This window comes from Peromyscus californicus, unplaced genomic scaffold, assembly GCF_007827085.1.
Source record: "Peromyscus californicus insignis strain IS unplaced genomic scaffold, ASM782708v3 Scaffold_11__1_contigs__length_118956290, whole genome shotgun sequence".
In the NCBI taxonomy this organism is placed as follows: Eukaryota; Metazoa; Chordata; class Mammalia; order Rodentia; family Cricetidae; genus Peromyscus; species Peromyscus californicus.
The window spans coordinates 4,420,659-4,438,511 of record NW_026294402.1 but is presented as its reverse complement, the minus strand read 5'-3'; the positions used below and the strand labels follow the sequence as shown (position 1 = coordinate 4,438,511).

Below are 17,853 nucleotides of genomic sequence, written 5' to 3'. Positions count from 1 at the left end.
ATGGCTCTTCCTGACTTTGTACTTTTGAATTCCTGGGACTGGCACCATCATTTCTGGGAGCTTGAAACTGGCCTGGGTCTATCTATATTAAGATATCTTTGTCTAAGTCTCCTTCTTCGTCTTAGAGAATAGAGTGAGGGTCTCACAAGGAGAATTAATGTTTGTAGTGTTATGCCCAGATTGGGACCCCAAAGACAAACCACCACAGACCTTAGGTTCAGAATGCAATTAGCATGGTTTATTTCTGTTTGTTTACAAGCCGCGGACAGGGAAGCTCGATCCAAAGCACTCACTGGTAGTCGTGAGGCCAGGAGGAACTTGGTTTTTCTTTGTGTGGCTGGCTTTTTAAAGGCAAAATCCACAAGCCCTTCAGGGGGGTTGGGGGAGTTTTGCTCGGGTGCAACTCGGATTGGTTTATTTTTATCTCTGTTCTCTTTTAATTGGGTGAGGGTATGTAACCTTTGAATTTACTGGTTGGTGGTTACAATTTATTACTTTGGGGGCAGTCCAGCACAAGTCCCAGGCTTTGTCCTTGAGCCACCATGGGGACTGGCTGGTCAAGCACGTACTGCACATAACTCTAAGTTGGTGAGGGGCCCCAGAAAGTAAACATCTGGCTGAACTTTGAGTAGTCTTTTGTTCATGGCCCTCCCAGAAACTGATTGCTCAAGTCTTAGGAAACTGAAATTGAGGCCTGATCTCTGAGAGAAGACTGAGCAGCCTGTTATGGCATCTGCTTGGTCCTTTCAGTAGAATATTGAGATATTTTGAAAACTTTTTTTTAAAACATGCATTAGGCTCAAATACATGCAGGCAAGGAGTAAACAGATTAATGGAAAAAGATTCCAAATGTAACTATGAGGATGGCGATCTAGGAAGACATAATGACAGAAACTCTATTTTTTGAGTCTGTGTAACAGGTATTACTGATTTTCAGATGGATTTACTGGCCCTTGGGGGTGTGGGGAGTACTGTGAGAAGGCCACCAACATGGAGGAGGCAAGGTCCAGAGGTGAAGCTCAGGTGTCTGCCCAGTCTCCGTCTCATGACTGAGGTCCTCATGTACTGGCTCCACAGAGACTTGTCAAATGGAGGGGGGACAACTGCACCTTAGATGAAGATACTCCCCTGACCTCCTTCCTTATCTTTGCTTTCCAATTTTTATCCTTTCCCTTCTTCCAAAGTACAGATGATTGAGGTTTACAATGGAATCTCCAGTCCTTTCTCTTCATGTAACATTACCCATTAAAAGCATTTTCACTTCCTCTCTTGGCCAAGCTGAGTGCTCTTCAAACACGGAAAGTCTGCAGTAGTTCTGTTAAGCCCAAATTAGCTCTTTTTAAAGAAATATTTGTTTTTATTTATGCATATGAGTACATGTTTCTCCGTGTGTGTCACGAGTGTGCAGGTGGTGTCAGAGGCTGAAAGTAAGGGTCAGATTCCTTGGAGTGGAGTTACAGGTGGTTGTGAGCTGCCATGTGGGTGCTAGGAGCTTGAACAGGTCCTCTGGAGGAGCAGCAAGTGCTCTCAGCTGCAGAGCCGTCTCTCCAGCCCCACAAGCTTGCTTCTTAATATAGAGGTCAGAGGATGCCAAAACATTTTAAATACATTTTCCTCTCAGTGAAAGGAAAGTAATCCTACCATATCTGAAGTATGAAATTTCAAATTAGTGGGATAGAAACAAGTAAATATAGGAGTGACCTTTTCAGTAGCATCTGCCTCCCTACCAGAGGGAGGCATGGCAACAGAAACCTTAACCAGGAGGCTCTGAGACCTCTCAGCCACAGCTTGGAGGGGGAGGTGCATGCCCTCGGCCAGCCAAGTCAGCTTGTGACTTTGCGTAGGTACTACACAGAATAAACCAACCTGAAAATCAGAGGCAATGCTGACCACCAGTAGACTCAGACAAAGTCAGTTCAACTTGAGCAAGTACATGATATCACCATACAATTACTTTTCCTGTGGTGTGGATAACATCACTCAAGGTATTAGTTTTTATGCGTACTCCATGCTGGGAACAAGCCCCTTTTCATTATAGTCTAGTGTCTTTAACAGATGGAGCTTGTTGGCTGGGCAGCTTCCTAACTGTGCCCCGAGGTGCTGACTTGACAAGTTCTGAGATGCCTTGTGTTCCTTTGAGTCACACCTTTGTTGGTGTTGGCACACCCTGCTGATGGTTCTTGTGTACCCCGAGGGCTATGGTTGTGACTGTAGTTGATTAACCATGAAAGGACGGACTTGCCTCCCAGGGGTGATTTTGATGACTAAACTTACTCTAAGCCTCCACACCTGGCGGAGATTAGTGACTTGGGGCTATGGAGTCCTGTTTGTTCTTAAGTAAATTACCACCTATTGAATTTACTGAGCATTTACACAGTCAAGCCAGCAGGCATACATGGTTCATTAAGGAAAGGTGTAATCCTTAGAACAGAGCTCCTATATATGCTAACCACAATTTACATGTTGATCAAAATAGTAACTAGGGAGCTGAGGAGATAGCTCAATTTAAGTGCTTGCAAACTTCAGTTGCAATGTAAAAAAAGGGTGGGGGGAGATTATAATTCCAGTATGGGGAGGTGGTGGGCAATCTCTGGGCTTCACTGGCCAGCCTGCTCAGACAGTGAGTCTGAGTGAGTTCCAGGCCATTCAGAGATTCTGTCTCAAGAAAGAAAGGAAAAAAAGAAAGAAAGAAAAAAGAAGAGAAAGAAAAAGAGGAAGAAAGGTGGATGGCACATAAGAATGAGAGCTGAGGCTTCTGTCTGTGGTAGTCTGAACAGTACGACCCCATGGACTCGTGTGTGTGAATGCTCAGCTTATAGGGAGTGGCGCTATTAGGAGGTGTGGACTTGTTGGAGTAGGCGTGGCCTTATTGAAGAAAGTGTCACTCTGGAGGCAGGTTTTGAGGGCTTATAAACTCAAGTGTGGCCAATGTGACATAGTTTCCTTCTGCTGCCTACAGATTAAGATGTAGGACTCTCAGCTCCTTCTCCAGCACCCTAGCTACCTGCATGCTGCCGTGTCCTGCCATGATGATAATGGGCTAAATCTCTGAAAGTGTAAGCAAGCCCCAATTAAATGTTTTGCTTTATAAGAGTTACTGTGGTCATGGTGTCTCTTCACAGCAGTAGAAACACTAAGATACTGGATGACCTTCATAGGCATGTGTACATGCACCCACACTTGTAAGTGTCTCAGACTCCAATATGTCCCTTTTCTAATATATACCTTATAGTCTTAGGGAAAATTGCTCTCAGGGCCTTCCTAAGGACCAGCGTCTAGTGCGGGGAGGGGGGGGGGCGGGCTTCATTTCCATGTAATAATCCATGGAAGTTCCCGTCTCCCCGATCCTTCTGGCTGCTAACTCCACACTGTGAGACAGAAGTTTTGAGCTTTCTGTCATACACTATGGAACATTGTTGTGTGCACAATGTGAGGTACCAGGTAAACAGCACACTGGAAAAACTCCTGAGTTCCTTTCTGGAATACCAAGTTCCAAGTTATAGGAACCCACTTCAACGACTTCTTCCTTGTCCAGCCTTGTAGCCCTGCCACATACTTCATAGTCCAGTGTTAAATACCCACTCTGCCTTGGCATATGATGATAATTGCTAAGGGCTAGGTGCCATGATACCTTGCTTTTGAGGCATATCCTGCTGAAGACAAACTCCACAAAAATGTAGAAATTTGAAAAATTTGAATAGACTAATTTTCTCATGAGCATTTTTCATATTGCTTGTTTTCCATTTCAAATTTGAGAAAAACAGTATTTATAAGTGAGGCTTTACAATCAGGTAATAAAAATATAATGAAATAGAAAACTTATAAAGCATTAGAGACAAAAGTGGCTTTAAGTATCAAATCTTTATTTTGTTCAAGAACCATCTCTTAGCTGGGCGTGATGGGCATGCCTGTAATCCCAGCATTTGGAAGTCAGCAGTGGAAGAGGTGAGTCCAGCGCCAGCCTGGGCTGTAAGATCTGTTTTAAAAACCAAACCCAAAGTATCAACCGACTTTCCTCATGTATATCTGTTCGTGTGTCCAAGAGTCACTTCCTCTGAGGAGAGCTTGTCTAGTGACCCTCCTCTCTTGGAAGGAGAGGCCTAGGATCAATGTCTGTCAGAGTCACTCACTGGACAAATAGCCTCCTTCAGTGACTTATCAGCCATGAACTTGACCTTCTTGGGTTGTCAATTGAGGCACTAAACTGTTTTAGCTCATAAAATATTATACTATAAATTGTAAAAATATGTAAAATGAAATATAAATAAAAGTGTACTCAGTAGTGCTGTATATGAGCAATTCTAGAAGGTAAATAAATATAAAAATACTTGGCACTTCAGAAAAACGCCTTCCTTAAGATGATGAGATATGTATTTTCATGAACTTGGTAACAGGTTGCCAGGACTCTCAGCAGTTGAACCAGGTGTTGGAATCACGGGGAGCATCAACACTTCTCGTTTGGAGGTCAAATCTGTATTGAGTTGATTGGTGAAAGAAATAGAAATACCCTAGAAATAAAATGAAACATATTTATTAAATTATACATGTAGTTTCCAGATTTTGACTCAATGCTGAGTACTGCATGACTTCAGTATATTTATTTTTTACATTTGTATTTTCATTTACATTTTTACATTTACATTAAATAGCAATACTGTTACTTTTAGTATTTTAACAAATGGAGAAAATGTTTATACTCTTACCATATTTCTGGAAAACATCATCAACTTTATCGCCAATTCCAGGGAAGTCCTCTGTTATTAATTTGGGATAACCTGGATCCATGGACCGTCTATATTCATCATACCTGATCAAAAAGTGGTTAAAAGTATTAGGACCTTTGACCAAACATGCAGATTGCTTAAAATATTTATAGAATCACACCAGCATGGATTGCATACAAATTTTTAATTCTTGAGATTAAAAAAGAGTGAATTGGGTGAGGAAAAATTGAATGCTGAGGATGTCAGAATATGCATAAGGTCCCTCTGAAATCCAGTGAACTACAGAGATGTTCTCTTAAGGTAAAATGCTGTGTGAATGGCTAAGTTTGTGTCAAAGAAGCTCAGGAAGTTGAATGCTTTCACTGTCCTGTCTTTCCACAGCATGGAACAGTGCCACAGGCTCACTGGATTCCTTGTACAAGCACCATGTGAGACCTGCCAGTCCACGGACTAATGGATGTTCAGTGGCGACAGCCATTCGCAAACAAAGGCAGTTGGCCAAGGCTATTTGGAACTCATTTTAAAATCTTTCTCTATTCAAACAACTGGCACCCTAACATTATTTGGATCTTAGTCTTTACCTCCAGTACATGTGATCAACAAAGAAGTATGTTTTTCCAGTCTCTTCCTCACAGACAGCAGCATCAATATGTGTCACGTAGTGAGGGAAGCCAAAGTAGCTGTGGATGTCCACGGGGTATCCGTTCATCACACTCCTTGTACGAACAGCCCACATCCTATTGCCTGCCAATCAAACGCCATAGATGAATCTCCTTGTCTACATTTCCAGCTAAGCTTCAAAGGCTAGAGCAGTATCCTAGCTACAAACTGCAACCACCCAATGGGAGGTGGTGGTGTCTTGTTTTGTGTTAAATGCTGATATTGGGATCCAATTTCAAACCAATTGAATGAGTTTGTCTTTTGTTTGTTTGATTGATTTTTGTGTTTTCGAGAGAGTCTCACACTGTAAGCTAGTCTGGTCTGGAGTTCACTATGTAACCAGGCTTGGCCTCCAGTTTGCAGCCGCCTTCCTGCCTTACCCTCTTAAATGCTGGGGTTAGAGGCGTGAGCCGCCAACCCTGGTTTACATGGGGTTTTTTCTAGGCCATTCTATTCTGTAACAAGCTTTGAGAATTATCTTTTTTTTTCCTATTGCAGTTGAAGCTCCTTTCCAAAGCCAGATATTAAACAACTAGAAGTTCTAGGCTACCTCCGTGGTAACAAAGTTCAACAGCATCTTAAAAGGTAGATAGGTAAATGTATGCAGATTCAAGAGTTTGTTTGCAGTGCCTAAGCTCTGTATCACAGGAAATGATCTTTTTTGAAGGCAAGATCACTCTTGTTCACAAACATGCTTATTTTAGCTCACACAAAATGGTGCTTTGAAACGCTGCATATGTAAACTTCTGTTTAATTTTACATAATAAAGGCTAGAGATGCCATTGCCAAGTGTGGTGTCCATCTGAACTGAATTCTCTTACTGTATTCAGTGTCTCAAAGGCTGTACTATACCAAAACATGTTGGTAAAAAATACGTGTGTCTGGCATGGTCTTCAAAGTCAGAAGCACTAGACTCTCTGATCTCACTGAATCACATAGACTCATTGAATTCCATTCACAGTGACTTTGATTTTCTCATATATTAATCTATGAATGAGTTTCCTGGAAAACTTAGCAAAATTTAGATTCTCTCAAGGAAGTTTCACAGTGAGACTTGAGAGTCTACTTTGTTTTTCAAGGCAGGATGTCATTAGGACAAGGGTCCTGGGAACATGACTGACTTCTCCCAGTAAAGTGGTAACATGTTCACCACCACATAGCCTGACCTCAAGAAAAGAGGCTCTAAATCAAAGTCAGGGAAACATATCATCACTTTGCTAGGAGAAATCAAGTACGCGGTGCCTCATCTGCCTCTCTGGTGACAGCTTCCTTCTCTCTCGGGAGATGGTTCGTATTAAAATGGGGTCCAGGAAATTGCACGCACAAAAGCATTCTGTGTCGTCCTTTGTAGAACTCCTTCCTGTCTCTCAGTTTTATCTCTGAGCAATCCCAGTGGTATGAAGGAAGTTTAAAACACAGTGATTGTTTGCAAGTTCTTTAGCGAGCCTAAAGAGTTACATCTCTATTCACTTACATTTTAATCAAAATGATGTTAAATATGCAATGTAACTTTTAACCAAGACGATGGGCTCCTAAGTTTTACTTCGTGAAACTTAGATTTTTCAGAAGCACATGCAGTGAACATAGCTAATTCCCTTTTATCTTACCCCAAAGCTAAATGAAAGTTTAATTTATACAAACAGAGAAACAATCAGAAACATTACCTTTGAAAAAGCGCACTTCATCCATCATACTAGCTTCATAAGCAGCATCAAGTTTACCTGGCAGATCTGGCCAGATAATACCTATCAAATTGAGCTCAGGCTGTGGCATGAAGTTGTTTACACGGATGTAGAACCTAATTTGAAAGGCAGAGAGAGCACAGGTGTCAGTCTCCCAGCAGTCTCCACCCACTCCTCACTGGAGCTGCCGGTAGTGAATGTCTACGGCCCCTCCAAAGAAGAGGCCGGACGTGAAGGTTTCTGTTCGATGTGCTTGTTTCTTGACAGAAATACTCACGCTGTGGCAAATCTTAAAAGTGACGGCAGTATATCGCCTGGGATCCCTATCATTTGGAGACACAGATGGCATAAACCAACGGAACATAAGGAATAAAAGGTTGTGAGAATAAGGTTGGGGATACAGACCAGTGGTGGCGTTCTGGCCTGACATGCGGGAAGCCCTGGGTTGGAGCCTCAGTACTATCAACAGGTTTCAGTGAAGATGATGACAAAACAATGTTTTATTTCTGTTATTGTTGGTTCCAGTACAGTTTAATTTTTATATTGACTGTGATTTACAACCAATTTGCATAAATCTTCAAAATGTAATAGTCAGCTTTGGTGAGCCACGAGGCGCTGACTGTAGCATGTGACCAACTGCAACGCAATGTTCTGTACTTAGTGATGGTGTCACCCCTGAGTATCTGAGGGTGCGTGGATACTCCTATGAATACTTAAACCTGTGGAAGGTTAAATCCTTTATACAGGGTATAATTTGTAAAATATAATCTATGAGTCCAACACCTACAGGCTTCTTCTACACCACATTCAATCTCTCCACCCAGCCAGATCTTCCACATCCTAGCATCTAGCCCAGTGAGTTTCACTGACCCTCCCCAACTTGCCAGATCTAGCCTGGGTCCCACACCCAGAGTCCCAGCCTAGCCTAGCCACCCCTGCCTGAAGCACAAACTTCTAGGCTTTTGCTATGACCCTAACTACCTATCCTCTAATCCACAGACCCCACCCACACTACATCCAACCTTTCCACCCAGCCAGATCTACCCCCATACTCCAGGCTTGGACCAGGAGACAAATCCTGTACGTCAGCCCTGTGTTCTCTGAACATTCCTCCCAAACCATTTCTAACCTCTTTGGCCCAACCTACCCACAAAACTTCTCTATCTGCCCCAACCTGCTCTATCCATATCAGATTTAGAACTATCAAAAGATGCCCAGATCTTATTGAAAATACACTAACAATAGAAATTGAAATCTCAAGCCATTATCTTTTCTTCAAAACCCACCAGTCCTGTGGGAATGTTTGCTGTGAGAATTTCCTAGATGAACCAGAAGGCACAGAATTTAAAAGAACAATCATAACAATCATAAACTTCATCAAAGAACAAAAGTTTAAAGAAGATAAAAAAAAAACAGTTCAATTAAATCAAGGATAAAGAGCTTAAAGAGAATAAATGCCTGAGTGATGCCCAAGAAAACACAAAGTTGTTGGAAATGGCAAAGACAATCTAAAACACATGAATAAAAATTCAATAAGGTAATAGAAACATTGAAAAGAACTCAAGCTGAAACGAAAATGGAATTGAAAAAACCCAATACCTCAACTAGAAAATGCAAAGGAAAGCCTTATAATTGGGATGAATCAAGTTGACGACAGGGAATCAGGACTCAAGAATAAAGAGAAGATCTAGAACAAAAAAGTAAGGAATATGACACATTACAAAAAATACACACAGGAAACGTGGGAAGACATAAAAAAAACAAACTTTGAATTACAGACATAGACAGAGAGAAGAACCCCAAGTCAACAGCATAGACCAGATCTTCAACAAGATCATAGAAGAAAACTTTCCCAAACCAAGGAAAAACACACCTATTTAGATACCAGAAGCACACAGACCACCAAACAGGCAAGACTGGAAAAAGAAAATCCCCAAGTACAGCATAGTTGAAATGCTAAGTACACATATAAAAGAAAGTGTGCTGAAAGTTGTAGGAGAAAAAGCACAAGTCACATATAAAGGAAAACCCATTAGAATACAGATTTCTCAGTGGAAACCTTGGAGGCCGGAAGAGCCTGGAGAAATGCATTTCAATTCTAAAAAACTATGACCGTTAGCCTAAATTAATACACCCAGTAAAACTATCCACCGTAAGGGTTGGGGATTTAGCTCAGTGGTAGAGTGCTTGCCTAGCAAGCCCAAGGCCCTGGGTTCGGTCCTCAGCTCCGAAAAAAACAAACAAACAAACAAACAAATAAACAAATAAACAAACAAAAACTATCCACCATAGTTGAAGGAGAAAGGAAAACAATATTAATAACCTAAAAACTTTCTATCCAACAAGCCAAATCTAAAGAAAATACAGGAAACAATATTTAGGACTGAAGAGAGACAGTGGAAAAATACGAAGCCATAATTATTAAAACACATAGTAAGTATCTTTGAGAACACAACAACAACAACAAAAATCAACAACATGACTACAGTTAACACACACAATTCAATAATAACTTTAAATATCAGTGACCCTAATTTCTGAATCAAAAGACATGGGCTGATTGAAAGGATCAAAAAACCAAAGTCCATCTGCTGTCTACAAGAAATACTCCTTAACTTTAAAGATAAGCATCTTCTTAGAGTAAAAGGATGGACAAAATACTCCTATCAAATGGGGTCAGGAAGCAAGCAGGTGTGAGTCTTCTAATATCTGACAAAATAGACTTCAAACTAAAACTAATCAGAAGAGATAAAGAGGGACACTTTATTCTAATCAAGGGAACAGCTAAGAAGACTTTATTCTAATCAAGGGAGCAGCTAACCAAGAAGACATTGCAATTCTAAGCATATGTGCACTGAACTTTGGTGTCCCCAATTTCTTTTTTAAAATGTGCTAATAAATTTAAAGATACAGACTAAAATCAATCCACTAGTAGTAGATGGTTTCAAAATGCTATTTTATCCAGACAAGTTATCTGGACCAAAAATAAAACATAGAAACATCAGAATTAATTTCTATAATATACCAAATGGGCTTAACAGTTATCTACAAAACATTTCATCCAAAGACCAAAGAATACAAACCACACTCGGCAACATGCAGGAGCTGTTCTAAAAGAGACCACATAAAACAAATCTCTACAATTCAAAAATGTTTAAACGACTCCTCACATCCTATCTGACCACAGTGCAATAAAACTTAAAATTGTCAGCAAACAAATCTGTAGCAAATACACAAACTCGTGGAGATTGAATAACTCATTACTGAAAGATGAATGGGTCAAAGAAGAAGTCAAGAAAGACATAAAATAAACCCCTGGAACTAAATGAAAATGAAACCACAACACAAAGCCTCTGCAACACATTGAAAGTAGTCCTGTAGCTCAAAGTGCCTCCATTAAAATTAAAATCAGGAAGAGCACAGATAAAGGACTTAGTGGTGTATCTCAAAAAATTGGAAAAACAAGAGCAAACTAAATGCAAATCTAGTTGATGGCAAAAAAATAATAAAAATCAGATCAGAAATCAATGAAATAGAAACAAAGAAACCACTACAAAGAATCAGTGAATCTAAGAGATGATTCTTTGAGACAATAAACAAGAGTGACAGCCTCTTGGCCCAACCAACCAAATGGAAGAGAGGACCTAAATCAATGGAATCAGAATAGAACAGAAAACATTATAGTAGACACTATATAAATTCAGAATATTAAAATGGAATATTTAAGAAATGTGGTCCATTAAGCTAAAAGACCTAAAACAAATGGATTAATTTCTAGATCCAGTCAAACCACCAAAATTAAACCAAAAGGAAGTCAACTACCTAAACAGACTCCAAGCAGGAAAAAAAAAGTCCAGAGCCAGATGGAGTCACATCATGCAAGTTCCATCCTTATCTTTTACTCTCAAAAGTAGCAAAGAAGAGCCTAGAAAGCATTTGGAGTCAATATCTGAGTTTGGGTGTAACATAACCAGACAGCACCCAGTGTACTATGAGAAGAGTGACTGGAGGGACCCAGCCTTCCAGAGCACCTCTGTTCTATTCACTTTTCAGTGGGGAACATCTGGGTGTGCTATTATGTTGCCTGGACCTTTAGAAATCACCATGGTGTGGAGGGTAAGTCTGGTCCTTGTGTGGAAGGGGAGCAGCATGTTTTCAGGTCCACACACTGACAGGGGATTTTAAGTTCCCTCTTCTGAGGGGGGCTGCCCTTCTCTGCCTGAGGGAGAAGCTGAGGGACTCAGAAGTCTTCCAGCAATGGCTTTTTCCTTTCTCTTTCCTGAGCTTCAGGGGCCACAGACACCCTTCAGGAGCAGAGCAAAGCTGTTAAAGAGCGACCTCATTGACATAATGGTTCATAAAAAGACCTACTTTTCCTGGTAAAGGAACATCACACTCATCAACATGCAGATTGAGATCTTGAAAAGAGCTCTGAATAGGGGGCCAGGAGACTGATAACTGCTCTGCCACCCACGAGTTCTGTGTCCCCAGGGTCCTCACTTTCCTTCCCTTCCTAATTTACAGATCTATAAAATGACATTACATTAACATGTTTTCACTACAGTGGTGATTTTTCTGAACCAACTGACCTAATTACCACTTGGAAGCAGTCATTATACGTTGTAAAAAGATAAGAAAAGAAACACAACTAATTGTTACCAAGTAATTACAAACACTGTAAAGTTAATAGATAAGCCATATTGGTGGCCTACAACAGTGAATTTAGAGTCCAGTGAAGCATAAAGATATTACCTGCCTATGAAGAACATCACCTCTCCCCGAAATGTGGTTATAGCATCAAAGCTTAGATCGGGGTCACATGGTTTCGGGGTTGTTGCACCTGTTGGCTGGATGGGATTTTGGGAAGGTCCTAAAGAATATAAGGGACCTGGAGTTAGTTTCCATGGTTCTAGAAGCCCACCTGAAGAATGAAATGCCTTCAACAGCTAATGGCTGTTTTACTTACCGTATAAAGCCTGGATGCGATTGATGTCATCCTGGTTTAGTACAAAGTCCTCAGTGTACCATGTGTAGCTGGGGAACATTAGTGCCCCAATATCATAGGAATGAGTGAGTCCAAGGGAGTGGCCCAACTCATGAGCCGTAACATAGAACAAGTTGAAATCTGGAAGGACAAAGAGCCAAAAGTTTCCAATTACTAAAAATTATGTTGTTTTGAGACATCTAGTAAGGAACCAATCTTCCAGGGTGAATGTTCACACCTTCTCAGTCTCTTTTTGAAATAAACACATGTATATACAGTCTTTTTCTGAAGGTGGGAGCATGCATATGTTAACTGTAAAGAGGCACAGGCAAGCCTACACTCTAGGATTATATTGGTCCAATAGAGATCTCAGATGAGTCCGTGTTAACAAAGACCTGGGACAAGTTCCTTTGCAGAGGGGCGATGAAGCACTAACATTTTGTACTTTTTCTTATTTACAAAGCTGATAAATGATTACTCCTGGAAAACCTGGAATGCACAAAACAGTTTTTTCTCATTCAGTTTTCCAAGTTTAATACCAAATTTGTTAAGTTTATTGCGTCTTTCTTGTAAAAATGGTCCAGGTCCATAAGTAAAACATTAAAACTTTCAACATTTTCTTTCTTTTTAAAAGAAAAGTGGTTTACATTGATTGATTGATTGATTGATTGTGTGTGTGTGTGTGTGTGCATGCATGTGCAAGCACAAAGTGCACAGAGGATGCCTGTGTGGAAGGCAGAGAACAACTTAGAGGATTCAGTTTTCTCCTCTCTACCAAATGGGTTCCAGGAATCAAATGGAGGATTTCAGGAGCTGCATCTCATCAGCCCTCAGAATTTCTTAAGAGCAGTTTTAGAGTAACCTATTTGCCATCAGGAAGATGATATACGATCAGAAATCACTCCTGTTTCCTGCTTCTCAATGTGCTACTAGTTCTCTGAGTGGTAATGGGTTACCTACTTCCATCAATGCATTCTGTCCATTAAACCAACCAACACTGCAAAGGACTAGGAAGGGCCAGTTGAACTGAGAGCAGCGGCCTCTTAGACTCACTCTCACTGGTGTCGGTCCACCTGTCATCAAGATCGAAATGAACGTCACCCCCAATTCCCGGTCCTGGCTGAAAAGCGTGAGCAAGGCCATAGAAGGGTCCATCAAAAGGGTTATTGTCACCGTGGTCTGCAAGAAACCAAATTCAATAAAAGGCTCATTTGGTTCTCCTGTTGGCTAGCTCAGAGCTTTGCTGAGTCGCCAACAGACTTCCACCCCATGTGATACTATTTCACTCCTCGACCCCATAAAACCAATAATGCTCTTCGACAAGCAACCCCCCCGCCCCTGCAAGGCAGGAGAGATTGAAGGGCAAGGCGAGGTTGAAGAACTTACCTCCTCTGTAGAAAGCCAGCACGATATCCCCTTCCTCGTCAAAGACCCTGGAGAATGTCAGTGGTGTCACATCACTCCAGACTTGGAAGGCTTTCTCGATGGACTCTTCCACAACTGCTCTTGGCAAATATGGTGTGTAGTTCAAAATGCTAAGAAAAAAAATAAGATGGTGGCACACTGGGTCTTGTTTCCCACTATTCTAGTGGGGAACAATGACCTCATTTTGATTCTGATGCCGGTCTAGTTACCTGTACGTCAGATGTGTTTTTGTCCAGCGTGGATTGTCGTAGGTGATGGAGTATGGCGTCACATCAGACACCCCACACCTGGGCTTCCCCATCGCTCTCAGAGTTTCAGGATCTGACTTTCCGGTCACTTTCAGCCCAAATAATTGCTGCATTTGCTTCAGCTTTCCGGCCATCAAGTCCTTGCCACTCAGGGTTTTATCTGCTGTGTCTTTGCCCAAGTTGTAGTAGTTTTCCAGGTATTTCTGATAAAATACAAAGTTAATGAACCACTAAGTCAATTAAGAGCACTTACTGCCTGCAGAGAACCCAGGCTGAGGGGATCCAAAGACCACTGTTGGCCTCTACCTGAGGTGGGCAGACACATGATACACTCACTCATACACATAATTAAAAATACGTAAATACTTAAAGTTATGGAGCACTAACTGAAAAACGGTTCTTCTTCTTTTTTTTTTAAATGACATTCTGAGGCTTTAGCCACACTAGAGAATGACTTTAAAGTTCTGACTAAGCTTCGCTGCCCTTCTTATCCTTCGGTTTCAGAGCAGAGAGCTCCCACCACTAAGTACTGAGAATTCGGAAGCTCGTGCTGGGACTAGAATTGTAGGTGAGATTTGCACTCTGTTGCAAATCCACATTGTAGAGCGAACTGCCTCTCCTTCCTTGGTTCCCTCTCCTCCAACGAGGCTTGGCTAGATACGTGTTTGAGAAGGCTCCATTTCTGATAAACTCTATTCGTCTTAGAAGGAAATCCACCCATAAATGCCATCAGGCTGTAATAGAAGGACGCAAAGCAAAGGCTCGCATTCCTGTCCCGTGTAATGTAGCGTCCATTACCCAGACAGTCTCCGCATCTTGCCGGCGTCCTTCTTGAAACACGGGGAAGCTATATGAGCTGGTGCCCCAGAGGAGCAACAGCAAAGGAAGGCTAAGCATGATGTCCCTTGTCCTGGGCGAGACCACCAACGGCCCCTCCCTGCCTGCTGCAGCATCCTAGCCAGGAAGCTCCATCTTTATATAGGGACTTCGCACACTTCTAGAAAGCCAGAGGCTGTGTGACTCACGCTTCACAACATCCTTTTCATCGGCACCGAAGAACCTGCGAAATCAGAAACTGTGACCCTAGCAGATTATTTGGGCTGGTTTGGTGCGGTAAACCCAGGATTATATCAAACAGGACATTTGTGAAAGAGATGTTCTTCATCAATTAAATGGTTGTTTTCTCCAGTTCATATTCATCTTATCTGAGAAAGGGTCAGGCCTATGAAACACATAGGCACAGCGTACTCCAAGGCTGTGTGTGTGTGTGTGTGTGTGTGTGTGTGTGTGTGTGTGTGTGTGCGTGCGTGTGTGTGTTGTGTGGGTAGTATGTGTATATGGGTGTATGTGTGTGTATGTATGTGTATGGTTGTGTATGGTGTGTGTATACAGTGGTGGTATATGTATGTATGTGTATGTGTGTGTGGTATGTGTATATGTGTGTATGTGTGATGTGTGTATATATGTGTGGTGTGTGTGTGGTATATGTGTGTGTGTGTGGATGGTATGTGTGGTGTGTGTATATGTGTGTATATGATGTGTGTGGTGTCTGTGTATGTGTGTGTATGTGTTGTGTGTGATATGTGTGTGTATGTGTGTATGGTATGTATATATGTGTGCATGTGTGTGGTGTGTGTGTATGTATGTGTATGGTGTGTGTGTGCAGTGCATGTGGTGTGTGTGTGTGGTGTGTGTGTGTGTGTGCGCGCGCGCGCGCGTGCATTCGTGTGTGGTGTGTATACTCACATGCCTGTATATGTGTGCATAGAGACCAGAGGACAGCCTTGGTTGGTCCTCCTCAGGAGCCATCCATTTTAGTTTTTTGGAGGGTTCTCCTACCGTTCTGAGCTCACCTAGCAGGTCACACATCCTAGTGGTAGGATTACAAACACACGTCATCATGTCTCACTTTTCACATGGGTCTCTGGGATCATAATCAACTCCCTCTCCCCTTGCACAGCAAGCTCTTTCCTGAGCCAGCCCTACAGACCCCAGTGACCCCTGATAAGCAGGTTTTACTACTTGGCTCTCTGATATCTGCATACACCTTGCTCCCAGGAAAGAGGGCGGGATCACCGACCCCGAGTGACAGACGATGTTCAGCATCCATGCTGTTTGAACTCTAGGCCCTCCAGTGTTTACTGGCTTTCCTGGGTTCCTGAGGTCCCCTTCAGCCTTTGATAAACTATCTGCTATGAGACTGCAACAGCACCATGGACTCTCTTTATCTTTTTCGAGGTGAAGGCTATGAGAACCTTGCCCGAGAAGAACTCTGGGAGACGAGATACGCAGACTTACACAGACTTGCTCATCAGCCTCATGGGACAAAGAAGACTCATCTCTGAACCTGTCTAAATGCATCAGGTAAAACGGGCTGGCAAGAGACCAAGTGTGATCCTGGGTTCTTGCATGTAATTATCCTTGTTCCCTTAATATGGGTGCATCTTTGCTTACTGAGGGTAGGTGGCATGTGTTTATACTACACACACACACACACACACACACACACACACACACACACACACACATTCATGCATGTATTTGTATGTTCATCCATTCAGAAGGTCTCATGGAGCCTCTCTTGAATAGCTAAATACATGTATCACTGTGTTATTGAAAGATGTGCACTCAAGGACTCATGTTTCATATAAAATTGCTGATTCACGGCATCGTATCACCATTAGAGAGACAAGGCTGCCTGCCTCTGTAGGTCCCTCTATTCCTGTCCCTTCCCTTCTTAGAAGAGGCTCAAGAGTGTACAACAGGGAGAAGCACTGACCCACTCCCCACCTCACCTCCTCATGGTACCACTTTTGCCTGGGACCAGGGTCAGTGGCCTCGGGACTCTTCTCACCTTGTGGATGTCTGTTCTCACTGGACAACCAATATCTTATTCATAAATAATGCTTCGATAGATCCTGGGTTGATATGAAAGCACTCATTTCCTCTCAAGGCAGTAATATGTGAGTCTAATAGTGTAGGAGACTGGGAGAAGGCCTCTCAAAGACAGAAGCCTCTCTTCGTGGCATCAGACGGAGGGTAGGTGGGTGTGAGGAAGACTTCAGCGGAGTGCCTTCAGCCTAGGGAAGCAGTGGATCAGTCATCAGATGAGAGACGCAGACTGCGCTTCAGGAGTTAAAGGGGGCTGGCACTCCACGATACCGCAATACTCTTTATTTTATGTTCCATTTAAAATAGCTGTTTTCATACAGTATGTTCTGAACATGGGTTCTTGTCCCTCATATCCTCCCTGGCCTTCCAACTCCCCCCCTGCCGTCCCTCTCTCTCTCTGTCTCTCTTTAAAAAACAGACAGAAAAAAATAAAAAAGACAAACAAACAAGGATAAAACAAAATGAACAAACTAACAACAGAAAGAAAAGAGAAAGAAACAAATAGCGTGAGACACACACACACACACACACACACACACACACACACACACAAAAAAAAAAAACAACCCATAAAAATATAAAATCAGAAATCAAAGTCTATATAAGCAGAAGACCAGTAAGGTACCCCTGAGTTCACTTGTGTTTGCTGACTACTGCTGGGCGTGGGGCTGGCCTCCGAGTGTGGTTCGTGTCCCTGTGAGACGTCATTGGGGAAACTAGCTTTCCTTTGGGAGCAGTTATCAGTTGGAGGTAGTTCTTAGTTGGGGATGGGAGCTTGTGTCCACTCCTCCATTGCAGCACTGGGACTCCATCTGTTTTGGACCTGTGCAGGCCCTGCGCATGCTATCACAGTCTCTGTGAGTTCATGTGTGCGTCAGTCCTGCTGTGTCTGGAAGGCATGTCCCCTGGTGTCATCCATCCCCTCTGACTTCCACAGTCTTCTTGCCTCCTTTTCCGCATAGCTTCCTGAGCCCTGAGGGGAGGGATTTGATGGAGACATCCCAGTTAGAACTAAGTGTATCAAAGCCTGTCATTCTCCGCACATTGTCCAGCTATGGGTCGCTGAATTAGTTTCCCTCTACTGGAGAATAGAGTTTCTCTGATGCTGTCTGAGTGAGACACCGACCTATGGGTACAGCAGAATGCCATTAGGAGTCATTTTATTGCCATGTTCCTCTAGCAGAACAGTAGTATTTGGTTTTCCTTTAGGTCCATGGTCTATCTAGTCTCAGGTCCTT

The 17,853-nt window shown here is 42.4% G+C and overlaps 1 protein-coding gene across 1 annotated transcript; it reads right to left on the bottom strand.

The window, feature by feature from the left end:
* Positions 1-4,407: 4,407 nt before the first annotated feature.
* Mmp1 (matrix metallopeptidase 1) lies at positions 4,408-14,620 on the bottom strand. The gene is made up of 10 exons (XM_052726731.1): positions 14,522-14,620; positions 13,685-13,926; positions 13,437-13,585; positions 13,104-13,229; positions 12,033-12,191; positions 11,819-11,936; positions 7,049-7,182; positions 5,306-5,468; positions 4,704-4,807; positions 4,408-4,508 (listed from the first exon to the last, which is right to left on the bottom strand). Exons 1-10 carry the CDS (start codon positions 14,618-14,620, stop codon positions 4,408-4,410), a joined length of 1,395 nt encoding a protein of 464 aa, XP_052582691.1.
* Between the last annotated feature and the right edge of the window lie 3,233 nt (positions 14,621-17,853).